At 37.0% G+C, this 23,673-nt stretch overlaps 1 protein-coding gene across 1 annotated transcript in view; it reads right to left on the bottom strand.

Annotated features, from left to right (window-relative positions):
* Window positions 1–2,002: 2,002 nt before the first annotated feature.
* RSPO2 (R-spondin 2) overlaps window positions 2,003–23,673 on the bottom strand; it is a 104,763-nt gene continuing 83,092 nt past the window's right edge. The window contains 1 exon segment of the mRNA XM_071421376.1: window positions 2,003–4,090. Coding sequence (XP_071277477.1) covers window positions 3,981–4,090 — 110 coding nt within the window. The 3' untranslated portion in view covers window positions 2,003–3,980.

The following is a 23,673-nucleotide window of genomic DNA, read 5'->3' as shown; positions in this document are numbered from 1 at the left end:
GCTTACACTATTGGATGTGAAAGTGGACTGGTGTCCAAAGACAAATACATTTTGTTGGTGAAAAGAGAGTTTGAATTCAAAACTCTCATATCCTCTGCTAAGTGGCAGCATCAGCCTTCAGTAACATCACCCACTTAAAAAAGCATGGCACTTGTGCCAGAAATATCTGGCTATTTTTATTCTATATTCTATTTCATCAGCATAAAGAAACTGAAGCACTGAATTTGATTTTAATCTGTCTGGAAAAGATCTGTCTTCTCATTTTATGAGGTTTCAATCTGGATTTTAGCAACATTTTTGTTTAAAAAAATTAACATGGCACTTAATTGATCTTTGGTTTGTTTTTAGCTAACATGGATGAACATCTATTTTTTTTCTGCTCTGCAGTTTTCTGTAACTCATTCTGATAAATGAAGACGCAACATGTAAGCTCTATAACTATTCACTATTCCTTTGCTGATATCTTTATATTCCTTTGCTGATATCCATCTATCTATCTATATATATATATATATATATATATATATACACAGGTGTAAGAGAACAGCGTCCTTACTCTGACATTCGGAATATGGAAGGTTTGCATTACCATAATGTGGAATGCAACATTGGTTTTTTCCCCCAGGAATAAACAAAGAGACATATAACAATAATTTCTCACTAACAAGAGTAGCTGAGATGCAATAAAGATGACTCAGCCACAAAATAATTGCTTTAAAGGTACATCTAGGGTATTTTTTATTTATTCTTTTTCTTTTTCTGTTTGCTTTGTTTTTGTTTTTGCTTTGTTTTAATTTAGAGACAGATATTAGGAGGCCAGGATAAGCTAAGGCAAACTGAGAATAGATAGCTCCTAAATACACAGTGCACTAGGCAATTTTCTTTTCTGGGACATGTGAATAAGATATAAAATAGTGTATATGGTTTTGAAAAAGCACTTTCTACTCATCATAGCAACATAATGGCGTTTTAAAACCAATGACTATAGCATATGAAGCTCTTTGTCCTCCTAATTTGAATTTTTTGTAGTCTGAAATAATTTTCCAATAGTGAATTGTTAAACTAGGGCATTAAAGCCTTGTGAACACAAAAGTTACACTGCTCTGAAACCTTCTGCTGTTTGAGAGAAACATTCAAAAAGCAGTAACAGCTAGGAAAGGAGGGAAAAGGTGGCATTTGTACTTGGTCCGTTGCATACTGGAAAAGAAATATGATCTTTGTGAGTTCACTTCTGATCAAATTTAAATGAAATAAGAGCCACAGTGGGCACAGTCTGTTTATACGCTATCCAGCTTTGAAAACCTGATCTTCTGTGCATTATCAAGAAACAGTATCTGAAGATAACTTCAAGGTAGCCCTGTTTCAAGCAAATATTTGGACTAGCTGCTCTCTCAAGGTCATAGATTCATCAAATCATAGAATATATCAAGATGGAAAAGACCCATATGGACCACTGAGTCCAACCCCTGCTCTTCACAGGAGTACCTGAAACTAAACCATATTACTAAGAGCACTGTCCAGACACTCCTTGAACTCTGACAGGCTTGGTGCCATGACCCCTTCCCTGAGGAGCCTGTGACCAAACACCTTCTCAGTGCAAAGCATTTTCCTAATGTCCAAGGAACCCTCCTTTCAAACCTCCAGAGTGTGATCCTACAAAACCCCAGGGCTATGGACACACTGACAGGGTCCACCATGCACAGGCAGGATGTCCAGGACAAAGGAGGAGCTACAGAGGGCTACTTAGGGACAATTTTTTTTTCATTCTACACTCCCAAGTGTAGGTGTGTTGGTGTGAAGGTGAGTGGTACAGGAGAAATCAATGTCTATCTAATGTTCAGGGTCTTTTCAAACAAAATAATTGTATGGAAAACCCTCACATTTTTTACTCCAGTGCGAGAAAATCTGCATCTCCCTACCTTCTGCAATTTTTCTACATGTATGAAATTCCATAAGAATATGCTATTTGAATTTAAAAGGACCAAAAATATTTTACTCAGGAGTTTGTGACACCATTTTATTGTATTTTGAAGCATTCTTTCCATGACATGCCTAATACAATATTTGTAACCACTACTGAAAGGCTTGTATGAGGGCATAACTGAACTTACAGCCAAATTTGATAACCAATAAGCAGACAGACAGCTACAGTTCTTATTTTCTTTTTAAGTGAGCATTTTATGTCCAAAATAGCATCCCAGGATTAGAGCAATCTTACTGTCTGTAACTTTATTATGTTCTAGGTAAATATGAACATACAGTGAAAACCTCACGGCTGAGTGGAAGTCCACAAGCAGTTTGATGGAACATTCATATGTGTCTAACATATGTACATTTTGGTAGTAACACTTGTCATAGCTAAATGCAGATATATTTGTGCTTACAGATGCTTTATTTCCCTAGTTTATTTGAAAAACATAAGCCCCATCAAACTAAAACTGGAATTTGTGGGATTATTCTAAAGTATATGTCAAAAAGAGGTTTGTGGAGATCTGGGGTTTGTTCTGCTGCTTCATTTTTTTTGTGTAGGTCGTATGCAAGTTTTAGGTCTAAAAGTGAAATAATTTCTCTTAAGTGACAGTCATTTTAGTGTAGGCTTTCCTTGTCAGGTTTCCAAAAATCACCTTGAATGCTAGCCCAATAATGCTAGATTACCAAATTACATATCCTGTGCCATTTTAATGTCCTACACAGAAAATTACCTCTCCCCCCCAAAAAATATCCCAAAGCAAACAACAGCTGCAGAATAAATTTGTCAAGCTTCTACAAATAATCAGCAATACTGGGGAATTGGTGTTTTCTATACTTTTGAATGGTTGACCTTACATGACCTTTATTTTGTTTCTCTCTTATTCAGGGAGAAAAATTATTTGTTTTCTTATCTGACTGCATCAGGACTAACTGAAATAAAGCGCTGCATTACATTGGGGAAAAAAAAAAATCCCAAACTACATATACAGTCTTAGATACCAAGAACTTTACAAGTAATTTCTCTCCTGACACTCAAAACTTCTATCATCATCATGCCTCGTCTTAAAAAACATTAAACTTCTCTTTCTGAGACAAAATACATGGGGGCAAAGACAGAAGTACTGAATTTCAGAAAGATCTTGTGGATTACTAGTCTGGCAATTATACTTCAGAGCTGACACTCCATTGTGAGGGTCAGTGCAAGGTAGTTCTGCAAATGTGTGCCTTGCAAATGAGAAAAAAAAATCCAGTTTGTAACTATTGAGAAACATGATAAAATAGTTAAAACATAGCAAAAAGTAAACATTTACTGGATTATTTAAAGTACATTACTAGAACCAACAGAACATACCTTTAAACATGTATAAAGTATTATACATAAAAATGCATAGATGTACAGTAAATATGTTCATTTATATGTAGACAGAGTACTATGTACACACAGCCTGTTGTGCTTGGGTGAGTCTGAGCAGTGAATCCTGCAGCATGTTGTCTTAAAGCAGTTTTATTTCACAACTGTGTCGATGTAGCAAGTGTGAGAACAATGTACATTACCACTCAGTAGGTAAGTCATATCCATTTACTCTTGAAATGTACAAATATAGGAAACAAAGGCCATAAATCCAATTGTACCTGCACCTCCAAGACTTCCTTTTCCCCCTGCTTATTTAAATATGCACAGGTCCACCTACTGGTGCTGTGTAGGTTTCTTTCCTTGCCAACATGTTGACCAGGCACTCAGAACAATGTCGCTGATGCACTTCAGGACCACTTCCACTGATCCAACTCAGTGCACTCCTGACCTTGAAGTCTTCAGGTCAAAAATGACAGGAAAATATAAAATTAAAAATATATAAATAAAGCAAACAAGCTTGTGGGCTTTATTTTCACAAGTTATTTGCCACCAATACTGTCAAAGCAGCTGAATTGTAGTGCATCCACGGGCAGGAGGTTATAGCAGCTTTTGTGCACTTTGCAAAAAAAAAAATACATTAAGGAAAATCAAGTCTTTACTGGCTTGTTTTATCTGTTGCTAAAAAGATGCTGTGCTGCTTCTGAGCCCTTTCCATCAAATTCTTTTTCTTCTTTTTTTTGTCCTTCGTTTTTGCTGGCCTTCTCCCTAAAAAAAAAAAAAAAAAAAGGAAAAACAAATAATAGCAATGAGTCAAGTAAAGAATCCAGAAGTGACAAAAAACCAAAAAACCCAACAAAAACAACTCAGTGGAAGAGAAATTATCAGTAGGGACTGCAATGGTAATGCTGGCTAAAGAGCTTTAATCATCAGTGAAAACAGAAGTTTTCAGCGTGTTACAAAAGGAAGCAGGATCCCTGACTGTCATCACTTGTCCACAGGCACAATTTTTCTGGTATGAGTAACCATGTTGATGCAGGTTTCATTTTTGGCAGGGTAAGTTACACAAGCAACGTTATGCAAGTGCCCAAGGCCCAGAGCCAAATGAGAACGCAGGCTCCTTACCCACTGGAAGCTGGATATATGCCTTAGACCCTTGTGTAAATTTGTTTGAGTGAGTAATCCTATTTAAGTCATGTCCAACACATCTGTGACTTCAATGAGAAATTTGGCATTAGAGCCCAAGAACTTGGTTGGATGGCATCCTACCTGCTTTGGCAAAGACAGTACCAGAACTCTTGATATTGCTTATTAGTACATTGTGCCTAATTCTCACAGTATATAACTGTGCAGAAACAAAAATTTAATTACATGCTTCTGCTATTGAAAGTTCGCTGAAAAATAAACAAAATTGGGAAATCACCATCAGTTCAGAAAAAAAAAAGTTTACAAGCTTTTTGAATGAGAAAGTTTTTCCTGTTTAGCTCTAATAATAAATCAGTGCCCTTTGGTTATCTTAGCAAAGATAGCATGGACAGAAAAAATGTCAGATACAAAGGCCCTCATTGAGCAGTGCATTACCTTTTAAGTATATGTTTAAATCCTATCAAGTCTAGTAGGATTTAAGGAGACGACCAAATGTTGTCGGATGTGAGAATGGTCTGGATTTTCTTGGCAGTATCATATACTAAAATATGTGATCAATAGTAAAAAAATAAGGTTATTAAACTCTAGAAGCGCCAACTTTATAAACTTTCAGGAGCACTTAATGAACTTAAGAAGACAGTAAAAAGAAATTCGAATAGCACATTACACAAAAATGTGAAAATGCATTTTTAATCTACATTGTTAGTACATTATTTATTGGGAAAAATGTTTGCCAGTCTGGTTTTGTCTTATTTCCATATTGTTTCTTAATTAAAAAGGCCCAAACCAGTGCAAAGAGTTTTTCTCTATTTGATAATAATACTGAATAAATCTGGTTATAAAATTATCAACATTATGATTCATTAAAGATATCTACATACTTCAGATTATGCGTTTGTAATACACTTTCTAGGCTACTATTCTCTAGGAATTATTGGAGTACTAGTATATAAAACAGGACAGGACATTAAGGTAATAAGCACATGAGTTTAGTCCATATTAAAAATCATAAGGCTCCTTGGAGTTTACTACTGCTTCTCATTAAAGTCTGGCATTAAAGTTACTATGGCATTTTGCCATTTTTAAATCTAGTTAATCCTACACAATAAATCCTCAGTCCAACCAAGCATTAATCAAAGCAGCTTTTAAGTTAAAACTCTTTAGTAACAGTGTATCTAATGACGAGGCACGCCTAATGAGGTCAGAGGGAAGGAACACTTGACACAAAGTGGCATTACAATAAGGTGGTTTGAATTACAGAAATTTCAATATATAATATTTTTTTATGGAATTCTACTGGTTGGTATATTTTAAGACATCAGAACTTGCATTAATGTATTTCTCAACCCTGTATTCTAATTTGCACTTTCAATATACTAAATATTTTTATCCAAATCTTTGAAATGCTTATTAAGAGGAGTAGATGAGGGGAAATAATATGAGAGAAGTGACCAATTGTGCTGGTCAATTGATTCTCACAAGACCAGCAGAATCATCAGGAGCTTTACTGGAAATTTCCTACCCAGTTTGCTCAGTGATCTTACCTTCTGGGGTTTTTAACTAAATAGACTAATCAGTAAAAGAAATATAAACTTCAGTCAGTGTCTCATCTAGTTTCTCTATGACCTCCTCCAGGGAACTAGATTAATTTCTTACTATAAGTTTAAGGTAATGAAAGATCCTATTATTTTTTCCTCTAAAAAACTGTGAGTTGAGCTGATAAAATAACACACAACACAGTTGGTATCTCTATCTAAGCCTTAGAAAGTAGCTCCTGCAATACAAACATCAAACCAAATTGCCAGCACACTCCCCATATGAAATCCTTAAAATAGAAATGAACAGGTCTAGAGCTCATTGATTTGATGTCACTGTGCCACAAGCACATTGCAGTGCTTCTGCTGCTCAGCAGCAATTGTCTCCCTCCCTGCTTTTTTATTCCAAGGGACAACAAAGGCAAATTAACTTCCACCTGTGCTGTGGACTAGCTATCCATGCAGAGGCAACATCCCTGAGCCACTGATGAAAGATAGTTGTTCTTCTGTTAGAAGAAAATTATGGCTGCTCACCATATCTCAAATTGTCCTGTTATACAGATTAAGTTTCATTATTTTCAGGACAATATTAAACCACAAAGAGAAAATCTAGATGATTTGGTGATGCTAAGAGTCCCAAATTCCAAATGTCATTTTAACCAGAAAACTGAATATAAAAGGTATTTCTTGGGTAACCATCAATTCCCATACTGTTAGTAGAACGTAACAGAGATTAGAGATTAGCAAGAACAAACTGATTATGAAGACTAGAGTTCAAACAAAGTATGCTGCTGAAGTGAGGGTAGTGAGGAACAGGTTGCCCAGAGAAGTTGTGCCTGCCCCACCCCTGGAAGTGCTCATGGCCAAGGATGGATGAGGCTTTGAGCAACCCAGTCTAATGGAAGGTGTCCCTGCCCATGGCAGGGAGTTTGGAAGTAAATGATCTGTAAGGTCCAACCCAAACCATTCTATGGTTATATGAATATCTGAGATATTAAGTCTGATCCAATTAAATTATAAACCTCTCCTGATCAGAAGCAGTATCCAAGCAAGCAAACAATCCATTGCAACTGCCTGGAATCCACAGTCAGCACTGATCTTTTAAGTGACATTACGTCCTTCCTAGTGGAAGGATGCTCATCTGCTTTTTGTCTGGCAGATGGCAGTGCACCTTGCTTCTGCTTTCTGAGTTATAGCTCTCCAGGCGTCATCTTCAGTCTTTGTTTTATGACTGCTGTCCCTTTTTTTTTTTTTAAGACTTTGATGCTAGCAGCAAGGGGAGCAAATACAAATAATTCATGCTAAGAGCAGGATATCTGAGCACTGTTCAGATATACTGCATACTGTATTCTTATATTTATTTTGACTGTGTTTTCCCTTGCATACAAACTAGGTAACTAGATTTTTGTTGGAAAGCATTTTTTATCTCTGATGGTCTAAAAACAGGCTCCTCAATTTCTGTATCAAAGTCAGCCCTGAACATGATTTACATATTTTTTTTTAATTCTCTGTAAAGTCATATGTGTACACTGAAATCTATAGGGTCCAAGAAAGATGTGAAATGTAGCTGAATTCAGTGTTCAGCTTCCTACTAAAATAGAAGCCTTGAAAGCCCAATGTATCTATCATTCTATATCTTGCATTTCTGCACAGGTTATTTCTGTAGAAGCAATACTGTAATTTAAACTCTGTATTCCAATTTTTAAAAATTCAGTTTTGCAATTTGCTTTATAAATTACCAATGAGTAAGTCTTTATTTTTTAAGTAACTTATCCCAATGGGTGGCATCTTTACAGTGTTATTCATTAAACTTTTGCTCTGACCACTTAGTTCTGGTAGGTATCTGGGCAACTAATACACTATGTAATGAAATATTATAATGTGTTTTAATGGCAACATTAAATGGTAATGGTCCAATATAGGTTATCATGCAATTAGAACATGCATTCCTTGAAAAAAACCCCATTATTTATGCTCATATACCCAGCAACTGTCCACACACCAAAGAGTAACAGCTACAAAAAAAAACTCCAAAAGCAATCTTAAACTGGATTTTGCTGGGTTATTTTTCTTCATTTTATGTTGCTTTTGTACCATTTTATCTGTGTTCTTCCTATAACTCATGCCCTTGTGTTCAGTTTTCTGGTTTGTCTCATACCCCAAGCTGAAAGATGCTTGGAAATACTGGGTATCCCTTTTACATGGACCCACCTGGCCAGCTGGGGATACACATTACCTGGTTCAGAGGGAGCCTTTAGCACCTTCTGACAGCTGCAAAGGCAGTTTTCTCCAGACAGAATTTGGGCATCAGATTCCTAACACCCAGGGCAGTCCTGGCCCTCCAGAGTTAAAAGGCAGCAAATGTATTCACAGGGAATCCCAGCCACATTTCTTGAGATTCTTGACTCAGCCAGAGAGCACCAGTTCAGTGCCTGAACTGTCCATCTGGTGTATAAACACTGCTGCAAGCACAGTTGTCCTAAGGAATCCTGTCCATTGGGAATTTCAGCAGAGAAAGTATAGTATGCAGCCACATGAGGGCAGCAAATTTAAAACATTTAATAAAAGGGAAGAACAAAACAACCATCTGCAGTTTTATTTCACAGTATAATTTCAGCAGTCTTACATACAAATAAATCACCATAATAGAGCTACCAGAATGCTTAATGCTCCCTTCCTTATTTAAAATGCTTTTCTCTTCTATTGATGATTTCTGCATGATGGGATTTACATGTGTGGGCCTTTTTCCCTTCTGTAGACTTTCATGCCCAGAACTTTCACTACAAGTAGCAAGGCACAGGGGAATCCTAAGATAAGAGCAGACCCTGCTAAATACACCTTTTAGTCTTTCCTCCCCTTTCACCTGTCCTTTAAGGAGATAAATGCTGCATGTTTGTACATCATGCTCCTACAAACACAGTACCACAGTCCTTGTGTGTGGCAGCATTTCATTAATGTGGAAAGCCAGAAAAGTTATTAGCAAGACATATCTCTGAAGGATGGCAACATTAGGGAATTAATGACAGCAGAGGAAAGATACTCAGTGATTAACCAGTCAATGAGATCAACTCAAGAGAAAGATGGCAGGTCATGGAATCATAGAATAGAGTCTTTAAGGTTGGAAAGGTCATCTAAGATCACCAAATCCAACCACCAGTAAAGCACCATCACCATGTTTGCCACTTAACCATGTCACAATCACAGAATCACAGTACCATTGAGGCACTGGAAAAGACCTCTAAGATTCAGTATAATCAATCACCAGCTTGCCAGCTAGATCATGGCACTAAGTGCCATGCTCAGTCTTTTCCTGAACACTTCCAGGAATGGTGACTCCACCACCTCCCTGGTTTAACAACCTTTTCTGTGAATAAATTCTTTCTGATGTCCAGCCTGAACCTCCCCTGGCACAGCTTGGGGCGATGTCTTCTAATCCTGTCTCTTGCTGCCGGGGAGAAGAGCCTGACCTCCACCTGGCTCCAGCCTCCTTCCAGGCAGTGGCAGAGAGCAATAAGGTCTCCCTTGATCCTCCCCTTCTCCAGCTGCCTCAGCCATTCCTCATGTCAGCTTCTGGAGGAGCCCCCTCTGGTCGAACACTGGTCATGCACAGACCCACAAATGCCTCATCACTTATTTTGCATTTGCACCACACATCAAGCTACACATAAACACTGACTGCAAAATTCCAAAAACCGAGCAAACAAAGAATTCGGTCCAGAAATTATTCCCAGAAATAATTTATTTCCCAAGGCTTTCAGTTAAAAATTCTGGATACTGAAACTGCCAGAGAAATGCACAAATTGTTAAGAAATCTTATAAACACACACTCAATGGAAAAAAAATTCCTCACTGCTACAGAGTCATCCTCTTCCTAAAGCATGATTTACAAACCAACACTGACAAGTGGCCCAGAAGAAGGGGACATACACAGCTTTAGTAACTTTGCAAACCACAACCCATGGGTATCTCTACCAATCTCACTTGCTACTGAATTCATGACAGTTTTCTTAAACTGGTTTGCAGTTGTGGATTTTTTTAATGCCATAACATTTATGTTGAAATTTTCTGTGCCCAATATGTTCTTTAGGAGGAACATGATTTGGAGGAAATCAGCCAAAGTAAAATATCTTTTTGGACAAGGAGTGAAAGACATTTTGTCTTGGATGGTGACACAGAAAAAGAAATAAGGTTTATGAGATGCAACAGAAAGGGTCAAGTGTCAGAAACCACTTCCTCATTTTCCTGGATGAATTTCTGATGTCATTTGACAAAGTCTTGTGAACACATATTTGCCTCTGAAGAGAGCAGAAGGGATGGAATGATCACACAGAGTACATCAGCTGCCCACGACACCATTTCAAATCCCCAAGGACCAGAATGTGTAAAGGTGGGTTAATAAACATTTGCAAAGCAATGAAACATGGTAACAATGGGCATCACAAAAAGTAAGGAATTCTTTAATCATTCTTTCTTCATTTGCAAGGGTTAAATAATGTTCAGCAAGTTAGTTCTTACAACAAATACTGAATAGGAATACAAAAAACCCATAACATAGTTATAGCCATCATCAAAACAGATTAAAATAAGAAGCAAATGAAGGTACTTCTTCAGCTTTGCAATGCCTGAGTTTGCAAGCTTACTGGTCTTCTTTTATTTTTTTTGGTGTAATACTGGTAGCTAATTGTATAAATTTATATTCCCAGTCTTATGAAATTAATAATAGACTAAGAATTGGAATTCACTTATGCAAACACAGAGTTTGATGTTTTGCATGCATTCTTGTCTATTTGATGCCAGTTTTCCTGATGAAATCAGAAAAATTTCTCTCTTGAGTAAACTTTGCAATTTCTACACAAACCATTACAAAAGCACTCAGTGCAAAGCTGATCTGACTGATATCTTACTCAGTTCCTGACACCCAGAATCCTGATAGTTTATTTACAACTTAATAATGTCACAGCTTTAGGTAAATTATTATATCTATCCCAACCAGCACTTAGTGTTGTATATACTTGATATTTGCATACATCAGACACTTAGATGAAAGCTAATTTAAAAGATTCAAAGACTAATTCTTCAACTAAAAGGAATATTAAAATATCTCAAGTTCCTGCATCTAAATCCTGCTAGGTTTTTGTTTTGGCATTTCCATTAAGAAATTAAAGAAATTACTACTTAGGACAAGAATAAGCTGAGTGAGGTATTCTTTTTCTCCCAAACTACCCATCTATTTTTCATCTGGCCTGAATACAAACTAACTAAGCAATACTATATGATCTGATGTTCTTTCCTGCTGGACAATATGGTGTAATCAGACATTGTCATCTGTTAAAGAAATACTGATTCCTACATAAAGAATTCACATGTCATAGCCTATTGAAAGTTCAGTAGTCTTTTTCCTTAAATTTAGGGCAAATTAACTGGGAAAAGAGTCATCTTACACTGCTGAAATGCAATGCATTTCCCACAGTGCAGTTTTCCAGCATATACAGTAGATGGCAGTGAGATATGAACTGAAAACTGCTTGCTCTCACAACATTTCCAGGAATACTATTTTTTATTTGTAGAAGTACATATTCATGAAAGAATATGGAAAGTGAAAGACTAAAAAAACTCACAAACATTCTCAAAGAAGAAAGCAAGAATAAGCACTCTAGGGGTAGAGGAAAACCAGTAACCTCAAGGGGACATGGAAACTATAAAACTCTCATAGAGGACCCCATGTTTAACTGAATACACAGATGCTGAAATGTTGGGTGCCACTGTCCTCTCAGTCACAGTTCCATGAAAACAGGCAAGTCTCCACTGCAGCCAAAATGTTTGTCTAATGTAAATTTAGCTCAGAATTCAAACAATATGAATATCAGTTGCATGCAGGGTACTCATTATTCTTATCTTAATCAACACCGTGTCAGATCAGATACTTTGCAAGCACAGCCAAGCAAAATATTTACAATGGAAAGTTTGGGATTTTTTTTATTTTCCCTCCTTTTACAGAGAAATATAAAGCAAATTTCAAAATAATAAAAAAAAAAGTATACACCATCAAGAGTATGCAAACACATGTAAATACATTCTAACCCTACAGGCAACATTTATAGCTAAAAACTGATTGGCTTTAACTTCTCTAGGCTTGACTGGATACTAATCTGACTTTAAACTCCTTCTGCTCACTATTTCAAAATGAATTCTTTATTTTTCTCCCTGTTTCCAGTGAATATAATTAATTGTATTTTTATCTCATCATACTGGGGATAAAAAATGAATTTTATTGAAGCAACGTTTATTTTTGGCTCCCCCAAGGTTTAATTTCATACTGGAAATTGCATTTTATTCAATTAAGGGTTTCTTACAGAGGAAGATTATACTGAGAAGCTAATTTTTTTTAGAGATATATTTTCTTCTGTGGAATACTGTTTAGTTAAGAAGAGTTAGTCCTTTGTAAATTCCCTTCAAGGATTCAGGTCAAGAACTAAGGAATAAATTTGTTTCAGGATTATTTTACTTTATTTTATTCCTTTTTTATAACTGACACAGCTCAGAAATTATTTTTATTATCCCTCATGCCCCTCCTTAATACTGCACAGTAAATCTTATAGATGTTCAGGAAGAGGATAAATTAAACACCTGACAACAAACTAAAGTACAGCAGGAAGACTCCTTCTGAATAACAATTGAAAGTGAACATGAATGTATCATTTCTAATATGGTGTAAAATTATTGCCTCATTCTTCTCATGTAGTGAAGAGTGTACCAGGTGAGCCGTGCACCTGCACTGCTCCCTGCACTGCTCCCTGCACTCACAGGATTTCTGTTCTCAGGGTGCTCAGGATGTTCCAGTGCCAGCCTGAATTTGGTCAGGCAATCTCTGTTTATCCATAACCACTGGATACAGTGCACACCTTTCCCTTCTCCCCAGACATTTGATCAGACCAATGATCCAAATTTAGCTTTGAGGACTTCCCTTTACCTGTACATCCCACGCACTATGGCCACAGGCTTCTCCCTAATAATGCTAATATTATATATTATATTATATTAATTTAATAATGCTAGGCCTGCATTATTAAATCCAACAGTGCTAGAGAACATCTCCAGACCCTCCCTCCATTATCTGAACTTTGGTCTGGGGCAGCCCTGTCCTTCCCAGAGAGGCAGCAGGGGCCAGGGCTGCTCCTGCAGGCGTCTCCCTGCCTTGGGAGCTCTGAGCCAGCCAATATGGACCAGTATGGACGTGTCCCCAGCTGTGCCCCAGGGCAGTGCCAGGTAACAGCCCAGCAACACCGGCAGGGAGAGTGACTGTCCTCGAGCTGTGGCCAGGCAGGACTTACAGGATGTTCTGAGTGACATGGCTTTATCCCTAAATGTGTTACCATACCTTTCTTGCTTGCTCAGCACTTTCCCAAGACTATGAGGACCCAATAATTCACACCTGCATCCCTTTTCAAAGTCTGGAGATGAAATAATAAATACATAGGCAAATAAGATAATATTTGTCTCTTTCAGAATGCCTACATTTTACATTAATATAATTGAAAACATGTTTTATTGCTTAAAAATTAAGATGATGCAGTGATTACAAATGAGAATTGGGGTCAAGAGAACCTTTAGTGGGATTTCTTACATTAACACGAGAAATTAAACATTAGTTTCATGTGCTGTTGAGGCTACTAACTTGTTGAAGGAATTTGTCCAATCTAAATTCAAAGACAAGAGAGATGGAGGGTCCAATACTTTGGTAATTGTTCCAGTAATTAATCATTCTACCACCAGAATTTCTGTCCAATTCCTAACTTGAATTTTATTATGCAGATATTATTTCTCATTATTCCTTCCTCTCCTAGATCAGACTTTAGATTAATATTTGTTCATCACCTGAGAAATTAAGCATATGGCAGATTTTGTGCACCTATCTTTTGTATTTATTTTGTAGCCATCATATAATTCTTTTTTTACTTGTACCTACATTTTCCAACTGAACTGTTTTTCCAATCTTTTCTATAAAATGCATGTCTCAGTCTGGATGTCAGACCTCTGAAATTTATTTATTTCGCTTCTTCCTGTTTACTAAAGTTATACAGAAAGGAATTGCATTTGAAAATTTTCTCTATATATCATAGCAACTCAAATGATTTCTTTTGAGGAACACCATTTTTGGATGCCATTGCTCATCCTGCAGCTATGTTTTCCCACTTCTATAACTCTTTGATTCTGCAGAATAGCTTTACATTTAACTATATGAAAAGCAACTGTGATTGCTTTATGAAGTAACCTACATTTTTCTTTGGGTCTACCCTATAATATAGTTTACCATTATCCTCAGATTATTTCTTTTTCTAAAAGATGTTTATGTAACTGACTAAAACAGTAAGTAATGCTTACAGATACATCTAGAGGCCATCACCACTTTTTCCTAGACAACCAGTCAGCAAATGCTTTAATTTTATTTTGTGGTAAAGATAAAAAAAATTCAATAGATCTATTAATTTCCAGAGTCTGAACACATTCAAGCACGGTAGGTAGACCTGGACATGACTCCTGTGATGCTTCTGTTAGCTTCATTTCTACAGCTGCAAATATTAATCCAAAAGGAACAAACTTTGCAGAAGCTTTCTGTATATGAATGTACAGGCTTAGTCTCACAAAAAGAAATTCTACTTTTAAAGTAATTATGCTTGGTTAAACTCTTCTGATGGCATGACAACACCAAACAAAGAAAACCAAAACAACCTGGGCTGGACTTAACCGTATGCCTTTAACACCTTTCACATCAGAAGCTGCAATAAGAAAATGTGATCTCTCAGAGTGGTGCTACAGAGCACAGGTCTGTTATTTATCTTCACTTTTGAAATGTATGTCTAGGAAAAGCTATCAGAAACATAACTTGAGTATTTTTAGAATGAAATCAGTATTACAATTACAATTACAGGGAACACCCTTTTTCTGAACCCAGCTGCAGCTGCTGGGGACATTTTTGTCTGAGCTCTTCCTCAGTGCCCACCAACCCAGCAACTACTACTCACAGCTTTGCAGGCAGAAGAGGATGCACTAAAATTGTCAGCCCATGGAAGCAAAGTGTGCCTGCAGGAAGGCTTAGCCCCACCCATGCTGCTGGAGACTGGATGGACAGCTGTGCACGTGTGTGTCCCTTCTCCAGACAGCTGTGCACGTGTGTGTCCCTTCTCCAAACAACTGTGCACATGTCCCTTCTCCAGACAGCTGTGCACGTGTGTGTCCCTTTTCCAGACAGCTGTGCACTCCCATGTCCCTTCTCCAGACAGCTGTGCACTCCCATGTCCCTTCTCTGGACAGCTGCAGGAACACCTTCAAAAAGGCAGTGCTGGCCTCATGTACAGCAACCACCCCGAATTGAACAAAGGCTTGTCTGAACATTTTTTCACTAAACTGAAGTAAGTCCATGACAAAAAATTTATCCACATTTATTCACATGCTTAAATATGCTAAATAATGAGTATGTATTTCAACCCAAGTGCATCAGTGTTTAAACACATTGTACTTAAAAGCATGTACTTTTTGCATTCAGCACTGTCCTGAAGAACACAACTAAAAAATGCCTTTTTTCCCCTTCCAGAACTAAGAGAAGGGGAATCAATAAATGGTCTGCAGCATCTCTGCTGCAGCAGCCTAGCACTGTAGATGCTCTCAGCATCACAGCAGGCTGTCTTTCCCCTCAGATCCCCCTCATATACACAGCAGCTGGAGACACATTTGGCATCACATCATATAAGAAGCACTATAATATGGTGTCCAATAATACATGTGGAGTGGACAAATAGGTTCTCTTCTTATTCTGAGATATATTTGAAAGAAAGTTAGTACTATAATCTCTACCATAATTTTCAACAACAAGTCAAAACTAAATTGAAAAATTGAAGTTTTTCTTGTATCAAACATTTTAAGGTATATAGTCACTGAAAATTCAACTGAAATTAAATTGAAGGAAAATGCATGGATACTTTCTTAAGAAGAAAAGGAAAAAGAATACATGAAATAAACACAGCATTAAAGGCTACTTGCCATAAAAGGCTTTTCCTGACTGGAAGTTACAGTACAGATGTGCTTAAAAAACAGATGTACATCAAAGACTGTTGATTAGAAGCACAGAGAGAAGTAATTATCAGTTTCATTTTTTTAAAAAAAGAAATTCTTTATTCTAATACCAATAAAACCCTAGTATGTACAGAATGATTCTATGGGTTTAATTAACCATATGAAAAATATAAATGCATGTGCTATTCCAGCTCCACATCATCAGATTCTTATGGCTACTTTGGTGAGCTTCTAATGTATGTGAGATCTTGCCTTTATTATTTTGCGACAGTATTAGCTGAAATACTGAAACTGTTCAAGATTTTTTTTTTCTTTTTTTTGCTTAGAAATGCCTGGTGCTAATAATTCTTTGTGCACCAGAGGTATTTCCACCAGTAGATATTGAGGCTGGCAGTCAGAGACTGGAATACAGTACAGCAGCACAAACCACAATCCTTGCTAAAATGGTGGCCAGCTGCAAGTGCTACACTTTATGAATAAAATCAGCAACCTGATGTGGCTGGCATCCCTGGCCATGGCAGGAGGGTTGGAACTAGAAGGTCATTAAGGTCCTTGCCAATCCAAACAATTCTATGTTTGAAAATAAACAGAGCAAGAGCACAAGTTTGAACACTGTCCTGAAACACTAGCAGGTTTCCTGGCATGTTTCTTGTGCCAACTGTCTTCCAAGAATGCTACCTTCCTGTTTGTCTGTTCTTTGCAAAAGATTAAGAGATGATGAAACATTTACCCGAACCTTTGAGACCTCACTAAATTCAAATTTACAACAGTTTTTCAAGCTGAACAATTTTTACAGATTAGATGCATGAGTGATAAATGCCTGGACTGAAATACATGGTCCTAAAATCCAGACATGCAAGTTGTGGTTTAACCCAACAGGCAGCTAAACACTGTGCAGCCATTTGCTCACTCCTCTTCAACAGGATGGGGGAGGAGAACTGGGAAACAGGTAATATTCATGAGTTGTGATAAAGACAATTTCATAGGACGGAAAAGGAAGGGAAAATAACAATAACAACACCAACATCCGTGATAGTGATAGAATATGGAAAACAAGTGTTGCACAGTGCAATTTCCCAGCCAGCCCCTGAGACATAGATGCTAGCCACCAGCCAATTCATCCTGGTTTTGTTGTTCAGCATGATGCCATATGGTCTGGAGTATCCCTTTGTTCAGGTGGGCTCAGCTGTCCTGGCTGTGTCCCCTCCCAGCTTTTTGCGCCCCCTCCAACTCCTTGCTGTCAGGGCAGCAGGAGAAGCTGAGAAGTCCTTGTCTTAGTGTAAGCACTGTTCAGCAACAACCAACACATGAGTGTGTTATCAACATTATTCTCATCCTAAATCCAAGCACTGTACCAGCTACTAGGAAGAAAATTAATACAAATGTATGACTTTGGCTGCATACTTGGTCTGGCTGATATCGTTTTAAGTGCTGGAAGGAACTATTAATTTGGACCAAGCTCAGCTAAGTGATTATCAGCTCCTCACATTGAGGTATGACTGATCTCTACCAAATGCTAATTATTTCATCATGTCAGCAAATACTCATTTCTTGGCCAGCACATTCATCACAATCTATTCCATATGTTGATTTAAACTGTCCTGTAAGATTAATTGTGGATGACAACTGGATCATTTAGGGCGTGACATACTTATCAAATTAGTTACAAGCATCCTCTCAATTGTTTATTTTCCCTACTGAGACAATTAAACCACTATTACAGCCAGTTTCCTTCTCTCTGAGACTGGAAGCGTTTTCTTCTCCTCATTTACCGACTTCACAGAAATCCTTTCAAAATCCTGTCTGAATTTATTATCTTTCCAGTTATGGGTAATATCTTCCAGTTTCCTTCTGTGTAGCCAAATAATTACTTACTCCCTAATGCTAACTAGTTATTCTTCTTTAAACTTCTTTCCACATAGAGGGGCTTTGAACATGTGATTTCTGTTGCTGCTCATTCTGTGTAAATAAACTTTAGGTAATAGCTCTTTCCTCAAACCTGATTTCAACAGGAAACGTAAAGCACTAACACACATTTGAAAAGAAATATTTGTACTACAAAACAAGCATTTCTCACTAGTTTGTCTGTCAATTGCAGGCAATTTAAATCTGAACAATCATTTGGATTAATAGTTAGAAATTGACATTGTTAAAACTTGTCTCTATTAGAACTATGGAAACATCACAGGTAAGAGTAACAACGCAGATTAACTCTCACGTCTCCATGATTGACATTCACAACTTGCATTAATCATTATTCATATGTAATTAACTAAACCAAAAAATCCTGCCACCAGCACTATACACATGACATCTAGAAAAAAAAGTTTTAAAATGCATATTAGGATATAATGCCAACATCATACCACAAGTTACAGAGTTATTTATATATTTAGATTTTCATTGATACACAGTGAGCTTTTCAAAGGAAAATATCTGAGCCATTTGAATATTTCTAGAATAATGAAAAATATTTGCCATTTTAAACTCTGGATCTTCCCAACAGAAAAAAACACGCAGAAACATATAAAAGTGATTAGTAAAGTAAGAGCAAGAAATCAATTATTCATTGTCAGGAAATGTGTCTATCTGGATTAAGTGATCATAATATTATATGTTTCCAACAAATACAATTCTCTGATCTTTAAACAATACATTATTTTTAAATACCTCTGATTTTATAAATTAGATGACTGATTTATTTTTTAATATCTGGATAAACATGCAAGTGAAATTTTTGTGAATCAAGACTTTCCAAGCCAAGTCTCAACTGTGGGGGATTTTTTTATGATTAAGTATGAATTCCTGGAAAACATGGTTTATCATAGAAAAATTGGCAAAACTTTCATAGTATTTGCCCTAACAGGCGCCACTGTAATGGGCTGCAGATCTATGAATAGGCCAAGTACAGAAGCTAAAACTACAACTGAACAATACAATATGTTACTAAATGGGAAGATAGGGTTTTCTTTTTTTTTTTAAATTATAATAGATGGGATTGATTTCATCCATAATTTACATAATGAACAACTTAACTAGCCTGATCTCATCATTTCTCAAAAACATTGTTTTGATAAATGATTCTCTTCTGAAATTTCATCTGGCAATGAAATTTTGGTCATCTTTGAAGAACTGATCTATTCTCTTCTATGCACAAGAATTACTACTTGGAAACATAAATGAGCTTTCAAACAACAGACCAGATATAAGTTACTATTACTAGCAGAATTTTGCTCATTCCATGCTGGCCATAAGTCTTGAACAATCACTGACACTCAAATTTCACAAATCCTTAAAAGCCTATGTACATAATGCTATGGTCTGCAAGAGTCAGCTGGTGGCATCAGAATACAAAAACATGAAAGTGGTGGCTCTGGGTGAAACAAGGATCCATCAAAACCACTACTGCAGCATTAGCCCAAAACTAACATGCAGTAACAGTATAAAAGTAGACAACGACATGTACTCCCTCTCTCAAGAAGCTTCCCCTAACACACATGAGGCCTGGCATGTCCATGGCCATATGGAGGCTCTCACTGCAGAAGGGCTTGGAAACAGGTTTCTGCTGGAGAACCTTTGTCCTATCCTGAAAGCCTCAGCCTGACCTTTTGCCACTCAGGAACTTCTTTGCCACTTCATGATGCTAATCCTGAATATCTGGTTAGGACCAGGTAACCATGACATTCTGACTTTCAATTTTTCAGCTGATAATAGATCATGACAAACTTTTCTGCACAGAAGGGACAGCTGACTTTGCATGAAACTGAAAATGTATGAAATCTAGGCTTAATAAAAAAGCACGAGACATGGATTGAACCTGCAAGTCTCACATGCGCTGTGTGAGACATGAGAGATCAGAAACAATAAGGGAAAATGTGAACTGCTGTATGAGATTCCACTAATAGAGAGTAAAAGAAAGAGTGGAGGTACAGCTTACCATAACAGTGTTTTCATGCTAAAATCAGGATATTTATATGCCCTGAACACCAGGGCATGTAACAACATTTGTTACATGATAGGTCATGAATCTACTTCTTTTGCAATGCCAGCCTATAGCATCATGTAGCCATCAAGATGCTGACACTTCAGACTTGCAGCTCCATAGTGTCTTACAAAAATGTGTGCACGACTCCGTCTCTAATTTAAACTCCTTACAAATCAGACACATAGTGCCTGCATTTCAGTTATCTGAAGTTTCCTACTATAAAAAAATCATTGCATTTTTTGCATATGGCTTTCAAGTACCACAGTTTGGAAAGACTGTCCCAGGATGGTAGTTACAAAACATGAAAGTATGTGGAGATATTAATTTCTGATAAAATGAATGGTTAAGACTTTTGTTATAAGCTGACTACATCAGACAACACACTGAAATCTTTCTATCACCTTTGGGAAAGAAAACAGAAAATTATTTTCACTGTGATTAAATGGGGTCAGAAAAGAGAAAGGCATCTGTTAATATTCTGTTGTGAGGCAAGCCTATTCAGCCAACTATTGTGCTAATGCAAATGGTAACAGTTTGTTGCAGATGTGCAGTTGAACATAATACAGCCAGATCCTCTGGGCTTTTTGAAGTAAGAAACTATACACAGAAGACATTGGTGTGTTTAATAACAATTATAAAAGAGAATTTTGAACACAGTGCCCTTTGCTTCAACCACCAAGACTGCAAATGTTCAGTTGTAAATGTTATTTTGAGGAAATGAAAATGTAGGTCGATTCAGAAATCAAAGTCCAAATGGCTAAGGGATTTCAGGCTTCTGTATTGACATTTCAAGGCAGACAGAATCTTTTTAGGTTCTAGTCACTTATTATTTGATTTTAATTATTATTGTAGCAGAGAGAGATAGAGTCTAAAATAGGGGAATTATTTTAGGATAGTAAGAAAGAGACTCAAATGGTGCTAATGTCTCAGTTGTAAGAAAAAAGCATCCACAGTATAGCAAAGAACTACCTTCTACTTTCAGCTACATCAAGTAAACTGCAGACATCTTGCTGGCATTATATATCTCACGTAAGTTCTCACTATTTTTTTCCATCGTGCTCTGCTAGTTTCAGAAATTTTCTCTACAATCACCCTCAGTGTTCCAGTGAGGTGTACAGCTTCCCATCAGTCATCTAGCCACATAAATTGCCCTTCCCTGCTAAAGCAACAGACTGAGAATATCAGGTGGACTAAAATGTCAGGTTCTCTAAATTACATAGTATGAAAGCACATGTTACATGACATTTTGGGGTTTTTTAATGAATTATGGAGAACCATGTCATTCATAAAAAGCCATGAACTTTTTACCTCTGGCAATATGCTTGCATTTAAGATAGCTAGTATAACAGTTTTGATACATGTACCACCACTTCAAATTTTAAATTGAACTATGCATAGCAGAAAATGGTTGAAGTTGGGAACAACTTCAAGCTTAAAAAGAGATATCATCTGGTCCAACTTCTCCTGCTCAAGCAGGAGCCATTTGCCTCAGACTATGTTCAATTGGCTTTGGAACATCTCCAAGGTGAAAGACTCCCCAGCTTCTTCGAGCAATCTGTGCCAGCACTTGGTTGAAAAAGTGTTTTGTGACATTCAGAAGGAGCCTCTTGGGTCTCAGTTCATGTCCATTACCTTGTTTCCACTCTCTCTTCAGGTATTAAACACATTAGTAGGATCCCCCTGAGCCTTCTCTCTGGGCGGAACAGCTTTGCCTCTCTCTCTCAGCTTTTCCTCACAGCAGAGACAATCCAGTCCTTTCAATCATCCTCACTGAACCCTTCACTGAACTCTCTCCAGTATGTCCATGTCTTTCTTGTACTGGGGAGCCCAGAGGTGGGGACACTACTCCAGCTGTGGCCTCACCACTGCTGAGTAGAGGGGAAGGATCTCCCTCATCCCATTGGCAGCACTTCTCCTAGTGCAGCAAAGCACACCAGTAACCTTCTAGGCTGTAAAGGCTGTTATGGCACATTGCTGGCTCAAATACATAATTAAATTGAGATTTCTTATTTAAAGGTTAGATAAATATATCCCACTCACTTAGATTACCCATTAAATACAAAGTGGTATCACAATTATTGGGCAGGCTGATAAAAATTATCACTCTAGATTAGTTACATCAATTAATTTATTTTACACAGATTGGAAGAGCTTGCAAAATGGAATGAGTGAATTATAGCATTGAGTAAATAGAAAAGACATGCAGAGTAGAAACCCTTATTTATTGAAGAAAAATAAAGTAAAATCACAGAAAGTAGAAGTAAATCAGGGAAGTGGGGAGAAATACAGCTAAACAGGGACAAATGTGTCAAAGACTGAAGGAAGAAGAAAACATGCAGGGGCCCAGAAATAGTTTTGAAAGGTGCAAAAGTTCTAGAAGGCTGGCAGTCACAAGACACAACTAATGCCATGACAGAAGAAATGTTGACATGTGGACATTTTGATAAATTTATGTTAAGTAATGCTTTTTGTAATAATCCATGAAATAAAGTAATTAATAATTTAATATAATGCTTTTAAAATTAAATATCGCAATTATTTTATGGAGGGCAGAAAACTCGCATCACTATGCATGTCTGCTAAGCTCAGTAACTTCAAAGATGGAGGTTTTGGTGAAGCTACAACAATTTCATGAATACTTGAAATTGTGATTTTCAATATGCACTGTGCGAGCACTTGTGTAAGAGTGGATCTATCTCTGTACAAGCATCCTAAGTGGAGAGTCACCCAATCAAACAAGAATATCAAATCTTGTCTCAGTATAGGACTGAAAAAATACACATTATTTGAATGGAATATTAGGAAATACTATGAATTTTCTTTTTTCTTCAAGGCACTTAAGAAAACATATCAAATTTTTTTGTGGTTATGTTAGAGAGCTAAATAAAAAAAAATACCCAGAAGTAGAAATGTCCCAACAAAAATGCACAGTGTGAGCAACAGCTATGTCTCCTCTCCAAACTGCATTATTCCATTGAAAATCATTTATTTTAGTAACCAAGAATTGGAGTTCTAAGGTTATTTAGTAGCCGCATCTTGACATTTAGAAAAATAGCTGTATATCAAGTGTCACAATTACACAGTACAATAGCAATATAATCATACAAAACAAAACACCATCCATTAACCACAATTTGAATATTTTCATATACTTCTGCAATTCCTAGTTTTAGCCAGTTTTGGAAGCTCCAAAATCCTGGAAGAAAGTTTGTTCTTATGGCATGATTTTGAGAATTTTTCATTCCTTTATAATGGTAAGATAAATCAAGTCATGATCAAGACTTTTTGCAATGATATAGAAAGCTAAATATTCTTGAGGTCATGGTTAGGATTCTAGGGCTGTGGGATAATATCTAGATTATATTCAAAGACATACTGTGCAACCATTATTCCAAACTAATATGTAATTCACAGGTAGATGCAACACAAAAATCTCTATCCTTCTATTCCATCCCTTGATTTAAGCCTTGTAAAAATAGGGTCTTAAATTGTTGAAAATAAATTGTGTATATTTTCACTGATATCAAGCTATGGAATATTAATCCCAATATTTCCGGATGGGACGTGCCTGGCCTCGTCTGGCCCTTGCTGCTGGACCAAAGGCGGCAGCTGTG

The sequence above is a fragment of the Agelaius tricolor genome, unplaced genomic scaffold (assembly GCF_023055355.1).
Source record: "Agelaius tricolor isolate 1412-34295 unplaced genomic scaffold, bAgeTri1.0.p SCAF_2, whole genome shotgun sequence".
NCBI lineage: Eukaryota > Metazoa > Chordata > Aves > Passeriformes > Icteridae > Agelaius > Agelaius tricolor.
This window is presented reverse-complemented; position numbering and strand designations above follow the sequence as displayed.